The following is a 19094-nucleotide window of genomic DNA, read 5'->3' on the forward strand; positions in this document are numbered from 1 at the left end:
TTAGTATATAACTGGATACTTTAAATACAGAAAATAAGAAGGTTAGGCTGACTTTTTAGGAATAAAATGCTATTAAAAATTCTTAATATTTAATCTTAATAAACGGGCTGCACACATTAAAAATACCTTATCTCATCTCTTAGAAATAATCTTAGAAATGTCAGTTTGAATGGAACTTTATCATACATGTTTTCTAAGTGCACATTAACGAATTTGATATAAACCTTAAAGACCTTAGACTATTTATAAATACATTTTTTCATTTATTCTTTTTATTTTAGAATTTTGTAAGTTTAAGATGAATTCTTTGTCCACCAGAATCACTTAGTTTACAAGCTCAATAATTACCTGAAGTTGTCCAACAGTTGTGAATGGAAGAAAATATCTTTCCTGTGCAAAGAGACGTAACTTATACAAACATAAATGACGTCCTTAGTGTGAATTTGATAGACAGAATGATTTTTCCCTCATTGAGTACAGTCTGATTGAGTGCTCAGCCTTTGTTCTCAAACCAGAAATGGCAACCATCAACCAATTCACAAAACATCTTTAGTCACTAGGTCTTTTCTCAGGTAATTTTTAATGATTCTGAAACGGGTAAAACAAAATAGTTGGTGTTTGTTATCATCTCTCAAACCTTTGTATTTCTTGAGGAATGGAAGGTACTTCTGGACCATGGGCGCTCACAGTCAAAGAGCTGGGGAGTGGGTAAGAAGCACACTAGAGAGCTTACGCTCATTAATCAGAGGCATTAATGAAGGGCGGCGTGGGAACTCACGCTTTCTCCTCTGTGTGTACCTGCTGATGGTAATCAGATTATTGAGTGCTAACCAGAGAGCTAAACCTGAGGGAGTCATGATTAAACGTAGACTATTTCCATTCCGAGCCCTGATTCTTCTAAATATTTTATTTCTGTTACTAACTGTTAAGAACTTATTTATTCTAAATGTTCTGTTTAATACTATGTTTATGTAAGTCAGTAAAAATAAAATACTTGATATTATTTAACAAAGTAGCTCTATAAACTGTTATTTATAGTATCTGTCTACTTTTAAAATTTAATCATGTTCTTATCAAATTATTGGTTGTCTCTGTGACAGTACAATGCAGTGCACACCTCACAGTGGATTCTTATCAGCCACCCATAGGAATCCTTTCAAATCTAAATGTGTCCAGAATTTAAAGAAGCTGTATTTAGAAGATTAAACAGGGCCCTAAAGCTTTAATACTGACTTCAGGGGGCAGAGTTCACACTTAAAAGATTTTAACTTCCAAGGCAAATAGATGCTTTTAACCTAATTCTACTCCCAGGAAAGTCCAGTTACGAAATGATACGTCCAAGCCCCACGTGTCTGGGTTTGGCGTTCTCCACAGGAGCAGTTCCTAGCTTCCTCGCTGTGACAGAGCCATGCGCCTAAATTTGGATGGATAGTGGCACAAACGGACAGGGCCATCTGAGCGTTTTACCTAGCAAATATGACTACATGTTAGAGATTAGTGTTGGGGAAGAAAAGACATGCAGGTTTTTTCCTCTCTTTCTGTAAGATTGTTAAGAGTCAAATAAGAGAATTGTTGATTCGATTACGAGTCCACATTTTGGTGTTGCATATGGTTTTGGTGTCTGTGAGTTCTTCTCTTTAATAAGCAGTTAGTCCCTGATGGGCATATCTTCGATACGTTACAGACAGCATTTTCCCTGAAGACTGCTTCTGTTGCTGTTCTTTTCCATTATCCTATATTAACCTTCAATTTTCATTTGTTTTCTCCTTAGCTTTTAATAACCCACGACCAGGGCAACTGGGCAGGTTATTGCCAAACCAGAATTTACCACTTGACATCACATTGCAAAGCCCAACTGGTGCTGGACCTTTCCCACCAATCAGAAACAGTAGTCCCTACTCAGTGATACCTCAGCCAGGAATGATGGGTAATCAAGGGATGATAGGAAACCAAGGAAATTTAGGGAACAGTAGCACAGGTAAGGGCTCAAATGCACTGTTACTTTCTTGGTGGGTTATTTCACTTAATGATGCATTCATCCACATCAAACTCGTAGGATTTTTCAAATGATTTTTTTATGTTAGAAACTAATACTAGAAGGGTAAGAAAGTTCTACAGACTTTCACTGGGAGTGTGGTATGGAAGCATTGGAAAGCATTCCAGTAAACTGACCATTTTATACTGTGATCATTACTGTGACGAGGTTTCTAACCATTAATCCTATAGCCTAGGCTGATGTCTTCTATTCCAGTTTACTGTTCTAGACATTATAGTGTTCTGTATAAAATAATTTGGTGGTTGCTGGCAGCTCATGTAATCTGCTGATAATCTTTAAAACTTCCTATCAATTGATGATTTGTTTTTGGAGAATTTCAGAATGAAAGTTTAAAATGCAGCCAACTTTTCATACTTACAAATGATATATTTCTTCAGAAAAATATTAATTAAAAATAAAGAACTTTACATGGTAATATGCTCGGTCTATGAGAACCAGGTCCAGGGCTCCCCTTTTGAAGATGGTTGACTTTGCCTGTGATCTGGTTTGGACCTAGGCTTGCTATAACTTCAGGTATCTGCCATGTTGCCCCTGCACAGTTGCTAAGTGGTAGTCAGTATCCTCACTGCTACCACGTTCCCCAACTTCCATCTAATGAAGACTCGAAATCATCTCAGCAGCAATGATTGCTATTCCCACCATGTCCTATCCCCCCTATCTGTTTATCACAGACCTAGTAGCAGAATGCCAAGTTTCCTAATGAAGAACTCACAATTCATAGCCTTCTTCTTTGGCAAAATGAAGTACTCAGGAAAAAGGCATTGAAGGAAATAGATATTATAAAAAGAATTTGTATTCTTTTTTTTTTCTTTTAGCTTAGTTGTATAATCTCTGTATATACATTGCCATTTTAGACAGCTAACTGAAAATGAAAGTTCAGTTTAAGGGGAAAACTTGGATTTATTTATTTTCAGGTATTGATGTAGTTCATGGGGAAATGTGTACCGTGCTATATTAAAATCGTTGATTCCTTCAACAAATATTTATTGGGCGCCTACCATACGTGCCAGGCACTGACTACTCCGCTACATTATATATCCACAGAAATAAGGGCCGTAATAATTTTATAATTAAAGATAAAGTGTTGATTCATATAAACAAAATACTGCTTGGGACTCCTTGGTGGCTGAGTCGGTTAAGCGGCTGCTTTGGCTCTGGTCATGATCTAGGGTCCTGGGGTTGAGCCCCGCATCGGGCTCCTTGCTCAGTCGGGAGCCTGCTTCTCCCTCTCTCCCTTTTTGCTCTTCCTCCTGTTCGTGCTCTCTCTCTTTCTCTCTCTCTCTCAGATAAATAGAAATAAAATGAAATGAAATGAAAAAAAATTTTTTTTTAATCTTTAAAAAAATACTGCTCTCTGCAACAGTCTATAACACCAGAGGAGCCAGTGACTTATTAAAAGTGCCTCCTTAGGGACACCTGGGTGGCTCAGTGGGTTAAAGCCTCTGCCTTCGGCTCAGCCCAGGGTCCTGGGATCGAGCCCCGCATCGGGCTCTCTGCTTGGCAGGGAGCTCTCTCTGTCTGCCTCTCTGCCTACTTGTGATCTCTGTCTATTAAATAATTTTTTTTTAATTTAATTTTTTTAAAAAGTGCCTCCTTATTAGAACACAAGAAGCTCTGAGTTCTTGGAGGAATTTAGGTATACACCTGTTTTGAAATTTGGGCTGCCTGGAGATCACTGATATCTAGACTCTAAAGATCATATAATGCCTGTGATTTGTTTCAGAAAAGAAAAAGCCTGAAAGAGACTGAGTCCCCAGTTATTATAATTGCGGGAATATTGTTGAATTGCAGGTCATTTTTCCTTCTGCTTTCTGGACTTGCTATAATCTTGTTACATTATTTAGAGACCAGATTTTCTGAAAAATACAATACCTGTTCTCCCATAATACACTGTGTGGTTCAAATTTAATCTTCAAATAGTTTTAAAAATATATGGTACTATAATATTGTTCTAACTTTTTCAGTCAGATTAATTACCCTTTATTCTTGATTATCCTAACGTAGCACATTCTCATTTCACCGGTGAAAAGCAACCCACAATACATGTTCTCTCCGTTTCGTAAATACACCCCACTTTTAGTTATCGTAATTCAAGTAAATGAAAGCAAGCCATCTATTTGAAAGAAGAAGTTTTGTTTTTTGGTTTTTTTTTTTTTTAAGATTTTATTTACTCACTAGAGCATGAGCAGTGGTGGGGAGAGGCAGAACGGACTCCCGGCTGAGCGGGGAACCCAACACAGGGCTTGATCCCAGGGCCCCAAGATCATGACCTGAGCCAGAGGGAGATGTTCAATCGACTGAGCCACCGAAGCACCCCATCATGAAAGCAAGACTTTTATAGACCCATCATTAAACATTTCAAAATGCTGGGTTCTCACTTGGAGTTTTTCCCCTTTAGCCAATATTTGGCCACTGTCAGCGGGGCCAGGCCAGAGAGAGTGAACACTCGCTCCTGCCTCGAGTATTGTGCTCTTACTGTTATGTGTGGCCCAATAGCAGACAATATCTCAAGTATAAGAAGATTTTTACCAGTCTGCCCTAAGCCATTGTAGACCTATGTGATCAGGAATGGGGTGGTCCAGGTATGCTAAAGTTCCCTAGAAGTGGGAGTTCCCTTGCGTTGGATATAAAAAACTGTGGTAGAAAGGTCCTGTAATTTCTTCATGTTTTAGAGGCTACCATGGTCAGTTTCGAAGCTTAACAAATGATAGTACTCTGAAAGGGATCTGAGGATTTAAAGATGTGACATCAGCTTTATGGGCTGTTCTGGGATTTGGATTTATAACCAGAGTATTGATGACCAGCTTAAACCTTGTTTCTCTTGGCCCTCACCTCCCTTTTGAAAAGTAAAGCATTGACGTGTAGATCAGCTAATGTGATTCACTTCCTGAGGAAGGAAGTTGGGGTTATCCACACACCACAGCACCTGTTTCTAAGTACATATGGGAACAATTTTAACAGCTTTTCCGAACCATGAAGAGTGGCAAGTCTGTGCTTTGAAAACTGTAGAAATTGCCAACTCTTGTTTCTTCGCCAAGGGTCTGCGTCTGTCCCAATGAGGGCGTTACCTGTTGGGCTAACTGTGTATTACAGAATGACTGTCTTATACAGAGTAAGAGCATCTGGTGTTCCTCCGTGCTGCCTCTGCTTTCAGTTACTCCATGTCTGTTCCCTTTGGCTTGCCTGCAGGAATGGTGGGTAGCAATCCTCCCCGGCCTGCTATGCCGTCTGGGGAATGGGCGCCACAGAGTTCTGCCGTGAGAGTCACCTGTGCTGCTACCACCAGTGCCATGAACCGGCCAATCCAAGGAGGGATGATTCGGAACCCAACAGCCAGCCTCCCCATGAGACCCAACAGCCAGCCTGGCCCAAGACAGATGCTTCAGTCTCAGGTCATGAATATAGGTAAGGTAGTTCTAGTGCTTTTTTTTTTTTTTTAAGATTTTATCAGAGAGGGCAAACACAAGCTGGAGGCAGGGGGACGGAGGGAGAAGGAGAAGCAGGCCCCCCTGCTGCGCAGAGAGCCTGCCATGGGGCTCAATCCCAGGACCCAAGATTATGACTTGAGCCGAAGGCAGACGCTGAACTGACTGAGCCACCCATATAGTGCTTTTTACTTTAATCACCATGCTTTCTGAGAAGAGAGTAACAGCTCCAAAAGTTTTTTCAAAGATATGCTCTTCATTTGCAGTTTAGATGATTCCCCTCATGGCAAGCTGTCATAAGGGAGATTTTGCTAGAACTCTGTGTAGAATCATAGACTCTGAAAAGCTTTCTAGTTACATTAGAGAATCAACTATATTTGTGGTGTTTTATTTTTATTAAGTTATCTCATTTCGACCTTGGGGGGAAGTGAATTCGAGTGTCACACTGTGAATGTTATACATATGCTATTTTTAAAAAGTATTTTAATGTTACAGCAGTGGTTCCTAACTGAGTGATCATCAGAATCATCTCAGGACATTAAGATGCAGATTCTTGGGGCCACCATCCTAGACTATTAAACCAGACTTTCCAGGGTCTTCTAGACAAGGTCTTCCAGAACATCTATAGGGTCTTCTAGAACATCTCATAAAGTGTGAGGATAGCTAAAATTCTATTTGGATACAGTTCACATGTTATTAAAATTAATGGTTTGATACATTATACAGCACCATTTGTATGAAATGCCCAGAATAGACAAATCTCTAGAGAGAGAAAGTAGCAGGGAAGTGATTGCCTAGGACTTGGGGTATGGGGGACATGGGGAGTGACTCCTAATGGTCATAGGGCTTCTTTGGGGGGGAATAAAAATGTTTTAAGCCCCATTGTCGTAGTGGTCGTACAACTCTGCAAATACACCGAAACCCACTGAGTCATATACTTTAAACGGGTGAATTATGTGGCACGTCAGTCATACCTCAATAAAACTGTTATCTTACCTGAAAAAAATGTTAATGGTCTGTACAACTCATACTTGGGATTGTTTTCTTAACCATTGACATAATAACCTTTTCTAAATCTTGCACATTAGCATAATTCAGATAAGTTAATGTTTATGTCCTTTGTCATATACTTAGGTATGGTACAATGAGTAAGAGCTAAATCATTAACGGAAAGCTACCAGGATTGTTTTGACAAGACAACGCAGAATTCTCATCCTACCTCTGGTCTGCACTTCCCTACCTAGTTGTGTAATTTGCTCAGCACATTTTGGCATGTTTCTGAGAGGGGACATTCAGATAGCCTTTCTGCGGAGAATATCTTCGAATTAATGAGTGGTTTCCAAACATAATTCATATAATTTGAGGCTTCTATGGAACAGTGCTAAAAATGACCAGATTTTCATCCAGAATTAAGCTGGGAAATATTTTAATATATTGATTTATTCATTTAAATGTCATAATTAAGGGCACCTAGCTGGCTCAGTCGGTAGAGCATGTGACTTGTGAGCTCAAGATCGTGGGTCTGAGCCCCATGTTGGGTATGGAGGTTGCCTGAAATACAAAAGAAAAGAATAAATAACTATCATAATTAATAAATCCCTTATATCCAGAAATTTAATTTATTCTCTGTGTTTCTTCGCTGGAGGGCACCTCACCTGGCCTTTGAGCTGTGTATTGTGTTGCTGAATTTCTCTGATTTTTTAACAAATTCGAAAAAGCCCTAAACTCAACAGAAAATTATCTATTGTAATGAAAGACAGGTCTGCAGATGGTGGTAACAAAAAAAATCACTGAAAAGCTCATGTCACCCATTAGCTTTAAACCTCAAAAGAACTTCTAAGAGAGAGCACATCTGAGTTGTCTGGGCCTGCTTTCTGTTCCACCCTCTCTCTTCAGGAAGAACTAACTGAATGACAGTTAATATAAAAGCTCAGTTCCGTAATAATCCTGAGACCCTCCTGGCCGTCTTCACTCTTGCCTCTCACAAGCATACAGTCGAGTTCTGGAATTTACGTGCTGTGCACTACTGCCGTAGGAGGAATGTGGGAGCACGTAGTAGTCTCTGTCTGGCTCTCCTCTATCAAGCCAGACATTAAAGTGATTTTCCAAAGTCTGAAACAATGCCAGTAATAGGTTTTTTTCCATTTCTTGTTTAAAAAACTTGTTCAGGGGCGCTGGGATGGTTCAGTCGATTAAGCGACTGCCTTCTGCTCAGGTCATGATCCCAGGGTCCTGGGATCAAGCTCCGAGTTGGGCTCCCTGCTAGGCGGGAAGCCTGCTTCTCCCTCTCCTTCTGCCCCTCCCCCTGCTTTGCTTTCTCATTCTCTGTCAGATAGGTAAATAAAATCTTTAAAAAACAAACCAAAAAAGCTTGTTTATGTTAACATATAGTGGATTTATTGTAATTATTTTATTTATTTTTTAAGATTGATTGATTGATTGAGTGATTTGACAGAGAGAGAGGGAAGCAGGCTCCCTGTTGAGCGGAGAGCCTGATGTGGGACTCGATCCCGGGACCCTAAGATCATGACCTGAGCCCAAGGCAGTGGCTTACCCCACTAAGCCACCCAGGCGCCCTTACAATTATTTTAAGTGAGTGAATAATTGTTTTCTTCTATTTTCCAATGTTAATTCCCCATACAGTAAGTATCAATACAATATAACCCACATCAACAAAACTACAGGGTCAGGGTGCCGGGGCGCCTGGGTGGTTCATCGGTTAAGCCTCTGACTCTTGATTTCAGCTCAGGTCATGAGATCAAGCCCCCCACTCCCCCCACCTCACTCCCAAAGGGCTCTGTAACTCAGTAGGGCGTCTGCTTGAGATTCTTTCCCTCTCCCTCTGCCCCTTCACCATACCCACTTGCTCTCACTCGCTCTCTCAAAAAAGAAAAGAAAAAGAGAAAGAGAGACTATAAAAGCTTTAGAGCTGGCATTCTAGATATTGCCTAAGTGGGTGATAGGCCTTAATATTTATTGCCTTTGTTTCTGTTTCAGACCAAAAATTCAGTCTTCTTATTTTCACCTAATGATCATTGCATCTATCTTTTTCACTTTACGTAAATCAGGTACTTCACTTTATATTACGTGGCAGAAATAGGCACTTCCCTGATGACAAGTTGTGAAGTTTTTGGATTTTTGTCTTCTGTCTTTTCAGGGCCATCTGAATTAGAGATGAACATGGGGGGACCTCAGTACAGCCAACAACAAGCTCCTCCAAATCAGACTGCCCCGTGGCCCGAAAGCATCCTGCCTATAGACCAGGCATCCTTTGCCAGCCAAAACAGGTAAGTCCTGAGCACCCAGGAAATCCAAGAGAATCGTGGTTCATGGTGAGTTCTGGAAGTAGACCTCTGCCGGAAGTTACTCTTTTTCTTCTAAACGGTCGGTCCTGGCCAGTTTTCATGTATTCAGACTAGATCATCAGTTATTGGACAGGGGGTATAGAGAAGGAGAAATCCAAAAATCAGGGAGACCTAGGGCATGTCTTTAAAAAGTTATGATTTAATTGGAAAATAAGATGTACATTAATAACTGCAGTAGAAAGTAGTAGGTACTGTAAATGCCATAAGAGGAATAAATTGGGAAGGAGCATCCAACGAGTGGTTGGAGAAGGCTTCACAATCTGGAAGGAAAGATGTGCTTCAGGAGGCAGGTGGCAGGAAGCCAGTCCAGCAGGTCAAAGCATCACAGGCAGAGCCTGGAGGCTGCAGAAACAGCTCGTGTTTAGGGTAACTGAAAATTGTCTAGTTTTCTGTCAACATATATTTTACCACTTAATATAGTAAAGGCAGTACGAGAAGACTTGGCAAGAAGAGGGATTAGTAATAGGTCTTAAATCCCAAACTCTGAAGAATTCAGACTTTTTCATTAAGCCACTGAAAAAGTTTTTTGAAAAAGGAAGTGGTAAGTGATCATGTTTGATTGAAATTTTTTTGGTTTGTATTATCAGTCTAATAATTTTTCTTTGTGGGTGATCTTTTCTGTCTAGTTGCTTTTGAAATACTCTTGGTATTTTCTGTGTTGTACCTTTACTACAGCATGTCTCAGTGTGGATTGATTTATACTGCTTGGTACTTGGTGTATGCTGTACTCTTTTTAGTCTGTAGATTCATGGTTTTCATCAGTCCTGGAAGATTTATAGCCATTATCTCTTTATATTCTACCCCTCCTCTATTTTCTCTCTTTTGTCCTTTCGGGATTCTGGTTAGACCTATGTTACACCTTCTCTGCTGACACGGGATTTTTAAAAATTCTGCCCTCCAGGAGCACATGAGTGGCTCAGCCAGATAAGCATCCAACTCTTAATTTCAGCTCATATCATGATCCCAGGGTTGTGAAATCAAGCCCCGAGTTGGGCTCGGCCCTGGGCATGGAGCCTGCTTCAGACTTTTTTTCCCTCTCCTCTGCCCCCCCCCCAAACGGTGCTTTCTTAATCTGTGTATTTTCCATCTCGTCTCAGTACTGCATCAGGATGATTTTTTATCCAGTTCTTTAGTTATCTCTTCAGCTATGTTTGGTCCAGTCATGTTTTTCATTTCTATAAGTTGTATTTGCCTGGTCTGCTTTTCACAGCCTCATTGTTTGCTTATTTTTGTGGTTCCATCCTTATATCTTTAAGCATTACGTTCATCATTATTTTTCTGAATTTCTTTAATTCCAATATCTGGATTTCTTAGAGGTCTAAAATCCAATGTTGACTCTCACTTATGAGGGCCTATTTCCCTGAGTATTTTGGTAATCTTGCATTGGAAGTTCGTAAGTGTCTCTTGGCCAGTGAAACACCTAAGGTTGAAATTGTGGACACTTTACTTAAAAGTGAATTTGTAGTGCTCTCTGCCAGGGGTGGGGGTATGCTCCAGCTCCCTTAGTTCAGTCCAGCAGCCTCAAGTTAACTCTTTTATTTCACTTTGGCCCAAAACCCTAACTCTCTTACTGCTTTGTGGATAAAACACACCTATCACCAGTGGCTCAGGATGCTCAAGTTTTAGCTCACAGGTGATCTTTTGTTTGTGCTTGGCTTTTTGAGAGTTCCACTATTCCCTGCAAACCAACATCACAATTATGTTCTGTGCATAATCTCGTTGTTTTTAGTGGTGCACTGAAAGCACATGGTGCTCAGGTGACCTTGAGCCCTAGGTGATGGTACCACTGGGCTGGTTGGTGGGTGGCAAGAGTCCCTATGTGGAAAGATAGAAGCCTAAGCCAGAAGGCACTGTGGGAGCTTAAAGGATGCACCCACAGTGTTTTCCAAAAAGCAAACTTGTTAGAAAACTTAAGCTGTAGCAACTTCAAATATGAACTTGAGGTTCATGTACAAGGAGTTGGGAGTTGAAGGCTCAATGAGGACCCTACTGTAGACTGAGCATTTTGTCCCTTGGGGATTATTCTAGTCTAAAATAATGTAATATTCTTATCAAATGCACAGATGATGAAAGGCAACAGGGTTTCTGAAATGTCATAAAGTAGAGTACATTCCCAGAGTTTCTTATTGTTTTTTGTTTTGTTGATGTTGTTGTTGTTTGTCGGGTTTTTGTTTTGTTTTGTTTTAATACAGGTTTTAGGGCACCTCAGTTGCTCAGTCAGTTAAGTGTCTTCCTGTGGCTCAGGTCATGCATGATTCCAGGGTCCTGGGATTGAGTCCCACATTGGGCTTCTTGCTCAGCAGGGAGTCCGCTTCTCCCTCCCTCTCTGGCCCTCTCCCTGTTCATGTTCTCTCTCAAATAAATGAATAAATAAATCTTTTTTTAAAATAACAGGTTTAGGGGCACCTGGTTGGCTCAGTGGGTTAGGCCTCTGCCTTCGGCTCAGGTCATGGTCTTGGGGTCCTGGGATCGAGCCCATTGGGCTCTCTGCTCAGCGGGGAGCCTGCTTTCTCCTCTCCCTCTCTGACTGACTGTCTACTTGTGATCTCTCTGTTAAATAAATAGATGAAATATTTAAAAAAATTAAAAATAACAGATTTCAGGGGCACCTGGGTGGCTCAGTTGGCTGAGCATCTGACTCTTGGTTTCAACTCAGGTCATGATCTAGACGCTGTCTAGGTTTTAACTGTATTTGTAATTGCCCAAATGCAGGGTAATAGGTAGGCATTTTTAAAGTTGGGATTGGAAGTCTGTATTGGTGTTTTTCCCCATAAGCCAATCATATTATGATGTCTCTAGGAAGTGACAGATGTGTGGTATGCCCAAGTTTATCAGATCAAGCCACAATGCACTGTACTTAGTTCTAAGTATAAGGTATAATATCCTGGCTTGATCAGGAGCCTTTTATTTTTGTCAGCTGGAAATTTATTGAACCTATGCAGTTTCTAGTACTGGGGTAACAAGGAGATTTAAGATCTCTTCCCTGGGTATAGTCCAAAGCTGATGTTTTTAACATAAATAACAATGTCAGTTTTAAGTGGAAAAGAGAGGGGGAAGCCTGGAATGACACGTTGTGGCCTTGTAGTGGTTTAGAAGGCATCTTCTGGAAAAGATCAATTGCCCAGGTTGGCTGGGGCTGACAGGGAAGTTGTGGACGTTGAGTTTTGGAACGATCCAGCTTTACCAAAGTGTATGTGTACTTAAATTCCACCACAACCACCTGTCTGGGGACATAGATATTTTCCAGGAGAGCTGAAATAAGAATTTTGAATCAGCTCAGTAAAATTCATTTTGGGAAAAGGAACCTGACAACTTTGTATAAGGAGAACTGAAGAGAGGCTGACTTGACAAGAGCCTTGACCAGAGTAGGAAGGCCTGGAAGTACGGTTTGACTTTGAGTCAGCATCATGCACTGGTTTGATGTTTTTTTAATTAAGAAAAGCATGGGACAAAAATGGGTTATTTTATTATGCTGGAAATTCTTTTAAATGCAAATAAGCATTTGCATTAGTTTTTTTTTTCTCCTTTCTGCCTTTGGATGTAATCTTTCCTGGGGTGGCTTTGTCTTGCAAAGGGCGACTGTACCTCCCTTCCCTGCTGACACTGGGTTTCCTCTGTTCCAAAACTGGAGACTCTGGGTTGATGCGAACCCTCAGCCTTCCCAGACATAAGAGAGTAGATCTCAGGGGCACCTGGGTGGCTCAGTTGGTTAAGTGACGGCCTTTGGCTCCCGTCATGATCCCAGAGTCAGCAGGGAGCCTGCTTCTCCCTCTCCCACTCTTCCAGCTGATGCACATGTTCTCTCTCTCACTCTCTGTCTCTCTCTGTCAAATAAGTCAATCTTTTAAAAAAGAGAGTAAATTTCACCTTAGCCTGCCATTGGTGAAGGGGTATGCTTATGTGGGAAGAAACAGAAGTTGAAACAGAAGTTGAATAAAGCTAGACCAAGAAAATCTTTTAATGCCTCATGTAACTAGCATCTTTGGGGAGTGAGGTCCCAGGTATAAGTGATTTGGTAAACAGACAACATCCACTCTTGGCTAACTTGTACTCTTTTTTCATGAAACTTAACCACATCCGAATGTTGGTCACTCCTCTGGGGAAGTTCCTCCTCTTTTTGCTTCTGTCACATGTGGTGTTTCTCTTCCATGTTGCCACTTTTCTACATCTGCTCCTTCCTCCTCCCACTCGGTAAGTGTGGCAGCAGAATGATCCGCTCACCCTTAATGTTTCAAAACTAAATTCTGGAAGAGTGCGGATGCTGGAGAAGCAGGAAGGGCAGGAGGAACCATTTTCACTAATGATGTCTTTCTGAGAAGCCAGGCAGTGAAGGGGGAAGAGGCAGGTGGAGAAAAGGCCCTAGAACTGCATGCAGAACAGGAGCCTCCAAGAGTGGCAGTTGCCTTTAGCAACGGGAGCCCTTTGAATGGACCCGGTTGGCTGCATCACACACCACTTGGCGTGTGGTGGTGGCTACATAGCCAGGTTGCGGTGCCTCAGAGGTGGTGGGAATGTGGGCTTGGAGGCAGTGACAGCAGGTGAGCAGTGTCATCGAGGGTGTGGTTAAAATTGGGCGATTTTCTTTGCAAGTTACTAGGGATAAATGGAGGGTATAAATTGTTTTTTAATGCACTGTATTATAACTGTTTGAAATTAATTGTTGGCTTTAATAGCATTTCAGGACTCTCGGCCAGAGTGGCATGTTAAGCTGTCTTTAGAAAACATGGCCTATGAAAGGGGGTCAGAGAACTTCATCCTTTGACAGATCTATTCTCAGTGACTTAAAAATGAAGCTGCTTACTCATAAACTTTTCTTTTCTCCAGAACATTATATGGTAACTCTAAGAGTTCAGATTAGACTCTTTTGGCAAAATACAAGTATCATTTTCCCTTCTGATATTAAACTAACTCAGAAGTTCTTTTTAAACACCCCCCACAACTTGTCTCAATTGATTTAAATTATAAGAGTTTCATATTCCATAGAGTTTGGGAATTTAGTGTTATGGTTATACCACCGATGACCTTATATAATAAATATAACGTGTACATTTGTGATCTACCGTTCTTGAGTCTCTAACTCAGGCCAAGAGCCACACTTCCTGAGGGCTTTAAGAAATGTTCACAAGGTCTGCTTATGCATGACTAAGAAGTTTCCTATTAGTCCAGCCAGTGTTAGTCTAGCGACAGCTGAATTCAAAAACATTAATGTACCTTTTATGCTTCTAGGTCTCTAGTCTCTCCCAGGTGGGTCATCAGAGCCTCATAGGAAATAAGGCTGCTCCGTCAACTTTGTGTTTCCTACTAACGTTCAGAAAAATCCTTTGATTACTTCAGGGCAGAGTAAATACACACACGCCTGAGACTTCCGCGTACATGTGTGGTGATACGGGGATTGGGCAGGCCCTAAACCCACGCGTGCCTGTGCTGGTGTCCCTGCGCCACGGTGTCCGCTCCTGTGATCCCCGACTCATGGCTGAACGTCCCTCAGCCTCTGCATCACCTGCTTTCCTTGTGTATCTCTTATTTTTAGAATTAATTTTCTTATTACAAGACGATTACACAGTTACTTATTTAGCTTTACGAGCCTTAAAGTGGGGGCAATAACCACAGAAATCATACATCCCATGCCTCAAGTTGGGTCTGGCCTGTGTTAGGCACTGAACAAAAGTGTGTCTGTCACTGTGACTTGTCATTTTGTTCTATGTCTGGCTGGTATGGTATTTTATTACAAAGACCCTGGAAGCCAACTGGTTGACTTTTGTCAACTTTTAAGAGAAAGCAAGTGTTCTCTAATCTGCTAGTTTCTCCACGGGCCCAAAGTGAAGTCTGTCTCCTTACAGGCAGCAGTTCGGCAGCTCTCCAGATGACTTGCTGTGTCCGCATCCTGCGGCAGAATCTCCGAGTGATGAAGGGGCTCTCCTGGACCAGCTCTATCTGGCCCTGCGGAACTTCGATGGCCTTGAGGAGATTGACAGAGCACTCGGGATACCAGAACTGGTCAGCCAGGTACGTGCCGCAGGGCACTGGTGGGGGTCCAGCACTCTCGTGGGCACAAGATTGTCCATTTTCTTCTGTTTATGATTTGCAGTCTGCTTTTTAGAGTGCTGCTTTACCTCCTAACAAACTAACTCTGTTTTCTTTCTTGCCCTCCTTGTTACAGTCACATAAACTTTTGCCCAAGGATGGAAAACACTGAAAATGTGCTTCACATATAATTTGGGTTATTGAGCTGAAAGTCAGAAAGTCAGGGCCGACTCACCTAATGACAGGGAGAGACCCACAAGGAGCAGAGAACAGGGAAGTCGGGAATGGAGCATTGCTGCCCCAATGACCTAGAACCCTTTCTTCTAAAAAACCAGTCCGTATCCATGATCATCTTATTCAGTCTTTACATTTGTGGGCTGGTGATAGGAAGCTCTTGTGCTAAACGAATACTTTGCACGTAAGTTAGCAGAAGTCATTTTAGAAGTAGCTGCAGTTCATTAGTCATTTTTACCTTTGTGTGGGTTGAGCCCACAGTAATTTGGGCGATATTTAAGCATAAATGGGAATATAAGGGAGTTAACCAGTCTTAATGTGCTTATTTAGCTTTCCTCCTCCCGACAATTAGTTGGTTCAAGTAATTCTCTGCTTTAAAGAGTACTTTATAGCAATAATACAGTAAACCTCACTCAGTCTCATGCAATAGCACCGTATTTTCTGTATCTGGCTACTCGGCTAATGGTGCGCAAAGCAGACCTCCTGATTCACTTTGTAAAGCGTATCAACAGCCACAGATTTAAAAAAACGATCGCAGTCTCGGTACCGTCTTTTTTTTTTTTTCAGCACAAATCATCTTTATTTCTTACTGTTGAAAAGAACCTTCCTGTGTCCACCCTCCTTCTCGGGCATGTGGCATGTCAGGAGGGTCTGTGTGAAGGCGACGCGGAGCCAGCAGAGGCTTCTCCGAAGCACAGAAACAGTATTGTCATCATGCCCGCCGTGCAGCAGACGGGGGGGTGGGGGTGAAGACTTGTCAATTCATATCGAGAGGAGCAGAATGGAAAGAAATGACTGGAGAGGTTACATAATATAACCTGAAGTAAATCGAGAAAGGAACATGGAATTTAAGTATTTCCTGTGTGGCCGGCTGGCTCTGCTTTAGTGGTAGTTAGAAGTCAGCCTCGTCGGTATTGTTATCCTCAGGTTTGCTCCAAGTGACATTTAAAAATATGGCTGTTGGGATTGCTGAGCCACCTGTAGCATTGTTTTTGTCAAAGCTAGTGTCATTTCATCATTAATATTTTTAGTCTCCTTTCTTTATCTCTGTCTTCTATTTTGTCTCATCACATCTGTCGTGAATGTAGTAATATCATATTAAACTGAATTACAGAAACATACAGTGGAGTCAGGAAATGGAGAGTACAAATGGATTTATTTGTACACATCAGAGTTGTGTGTTTTCTTTAAAAAGGGAAATTATTGGAGCACCTGAGTGGCTTAGTGGGCCACGCGTCTGCCTTTGCTCAGGTCATGATCCTGGAGTCCCTGGCTCGAGCCCCTCATTGGGCTCCCTGCTCAGTGGGAGAGTCTGCTTCTCCCTCTCCTTTTCCTTCTGCTTGTTTTCTTCCTCTCTCTGTCAAATAAATAACAAATTTTTTTAAATCTTTAAAAATGGAAATTATATAATTAAATTTCTTCTTGGGGCACCTGGGTGGCCCAGCCATTAGGCGTCTGCCTCTGGCTCAGGTCATGATCCCATGATCTTGGAATTGAGCCCCACATTGTGTGCCTTGCTCGGTGGGAAGCCTGCTTCTCTCTCTCCCACTCCCCCTGCTTGTGTTCCCGCTCTTGCTGTGTCTCTCTGTCAAATAAATCTTTTTTTTTTTTTTTAATTAAATTTCTTCTCTGTTAAAGATGGGCAAATATTTAAAGTTCTGAGATAGTTTTGTAGGTGTGGTTAGAGCAGTGATTCAATAATGAATGGTTTCCCCGGGGTAGTAGGTTCCATCCACATTTTTTCAGGGGAAGGCAGCGGCCCCAGGCTCCTGCTCTACCTTGGATAGACTGGTCTGAGTGAGGCCTAGGACATGACTAAGCTGAAGAAAACTCAAAGAGATACCTTTCCTTCCCTCCTTATATCTGGAGGTTTGGAGCAATCCCCCCAGAAGTAGAAGGAAGGGAACTCCCGGGTGCTCCTTCATGCCCTAGACACAGACACTGAGACTCTCCTCCTGGCATTAGTTCTGGATTTTCTACACCTGTCTCATTCTGATCCAGATAAGGCAAGCGTAAGAAGTCAAGAACAACAAACACATCAGATATGTCTAGGAGGTAGTAAGATGGGGGCCAACTGTAGAGAATTCTGTCGGCCATAGAAGACAGTTACACCGGGGCAGTGTATCATGCTGGCGAGGAGCTCAGACGCTGGCTCACAACCGGAGGGGGACCCACTGCTTACCTAGCCAGAGGGGCCTGCTGCAGCTTGCCTCTCGGCTGCAGGTCTCAGTGTTTGATAGCTGCAAAATAGGAATAATGGTGATGAGCACCCCAACACAACAGATCGCAGCTAGGCTCCAGGGTGGTTGTCTGACTAAAATGATTGATGCAGGTATGAAAAATGAGCGAGAACATGTAACACTTCTAGGGGACATGCACATTTTAAAGTCCAGGTCAGTCTCTGACTTGCAAAGTGAGGAGGAAGAGTTGCGTAGTCGAGGCCTCGTTCTCGCTTTCTTTGGAAGAAGCATCGCTGGGAGTCCGGGCCAGCACCGCTTCTGTCCTCACACATCGGGGTGTGTTGAACAAAGATACTCTTTAGGAGGCAACCAGGTACCTTGAGTCGTAAGTGAGGATAGAAAGCTTCAGCTATGTGACAGTGAGAGAAACTCACCTGATGTTGACTCTGCTGTTTCCAGGGGTTTTCCTTACTTGACTGGGTCATGTCTGGGCTTTCTCTGCAGAGCCAGGCAGTCGATCCAGAGCAGTTCCCAAGTCAGGACTCGAACATCATGCTGGAGCAGAAGGCCGCCGTTTTCCCGCAGCAGTACGCGTCTCAGGCACAGATGGCCCAGGGGAGCTATCCTGCCATGCAAGACCCAAGCTTTCACAGCATGGGCCAGCGGCCAAGCTACGCCACACTCCGCATGCAGCCCAGACCAGGCCTCAGGCCCACCGGCCTGGTGCAGAACCAGCCAAACCAGCTGAGACTCCAGCTGCAACACCGTCTCCAGGCCCAGCAGGTCCGCTCTTGTGGGTGCCTGGGAAGGTGGCGGCTGGGGGGGCAGTTAGGCATGAGAGGGCATAACCATCCTGTGTCCTTGGGAAGTTTTGGAAGCCCTTCCAGGATGATCCTACATCTCCCGCTCTTGCCTGCTTTGCCGGTTTCTCTTTGTCTCCTCAGCTAACTCCACTTCAGCCCGGAGTAGCTGTCCATCTGTTTCAGTGTTTCCCAGCCCTGTTATTTATTAACAGTGGAGCCTTGAGCTCTCCGAGCCTCCATTTTCCTGTCTGTAAAATGGGGTTGTTGTGTGATGTTGCGCAATGAGTACGTGAGTAAAAGGACCTCACGTGGTTTTTAACCCAGTGTGAGCCCGCAGGACAACAGTAGCTCCAGTCCAGAGTCCTGCCCCGTGACAGAAATAGTCACTCTTAGCTGAATGGGGACAGAGCAGTGCTGCCTTATGGAACACCTAGATAGCTCAAGCACAGGCGTTCTCATTGAAACAAGCCTAGACAGATTTCCAGCAACAGTCCAAAATAACCTTCTCTGTTTAAGCAATGTAAAACCTTACTGATAATTAGCTTTCTAAGGGCATGCCACCGTAAACTATGTGGTTTCAGTATCTAATGGCATTCAGGGGTTACATTGGGGAGGGTGATCTCTTAAGAAAAGTGATTTAAAATATACGCTGTTTTAAAAATGTATTGATTCTTCTGTGTGCATGCATTTAGAATCGCCAGCCGCTTATGAATCAAATCAGCAATGTTTCCAACGTGAACTTGACTCTGAGGCCTGGAGTACCAACACAGGTAAGAAGCCAACCAGCCGTCAGCTTTCACGGCATCTGTTGATTTTCTGTCATTTCTTCCTCCTTGATATTTGGTGCAGAGTCACTCAGAAATCATCTGATCCAGATCAGTGCCATGGATCTGTTGTGTCACATCTGTCTTGCCTGCCTCCCCCTTTTTTTAAAAGATTTTTATTTATTTGTCAGAAACAGAGGGAGAGAGTGAGCGAGCACAGGCAGATGGAGAGGCAGGCAGAGG

At 42.6% G+C, this 19094-nt stretch overlaps 1 protein-coding gene across 8 annotated transcripts in view; it reads left to right on the top strand.

Annotated features, from left to right (window-relative positions):
- NCOA2 (nuclear receptor coactivator 2) overlaps positions 1–19094 on the top strand; it is a 303163-nt gene that overhangs the window by 267512 nt on the left and 16557 nt on the right. For 7 of the 8 annotated variants that reach the window (XM_045063213.1, XM_045063208.1, XM_045063209.1 and 4 more), the window contains 6 exons: positions 1772–1978; positions 5246–5461; positions 8639–8768; positions 14687–14852; positions 17789–18067; positions 18780–18857. In XM_045063213.1, coding sequence (XP_044919148.1) covers positions 1772–1978; positions 5246–5461; positions 8639–8768; positions 14687–14852; positions 17789–18067; positions 18780–18857 — 1076 coding nt within the window. The remainder of the gene's footprint in view (positions 1–1771; positions 1979–5245; positions 5462–8638; positions 8769–14686; positions 14853–17788; positions 18068–18779; positions 18858–19094) is intronic. The other variant, XM_045063214.1, reaches the window with a different exon arrangement.

The sequence above is a fragment of the Mustela putorius genome, unplaced genomic scaffold (assembly GCF_011764305.1).
Source record: "Mustela putorius furo isolate JIRA1106 unplaced genomic scaffold, ASM1176430v1.1 tig00003846_pilon_pilon_pilon, whole genome shotgun sequence".
In the NCBI taxonomy this organism is placed as follows: domain Eukaryota; kingdom Metazoa; phylum Chordata; class Mammalia; order Carnivora; family Mustelidae; genus Mustela; species Mustela putorius.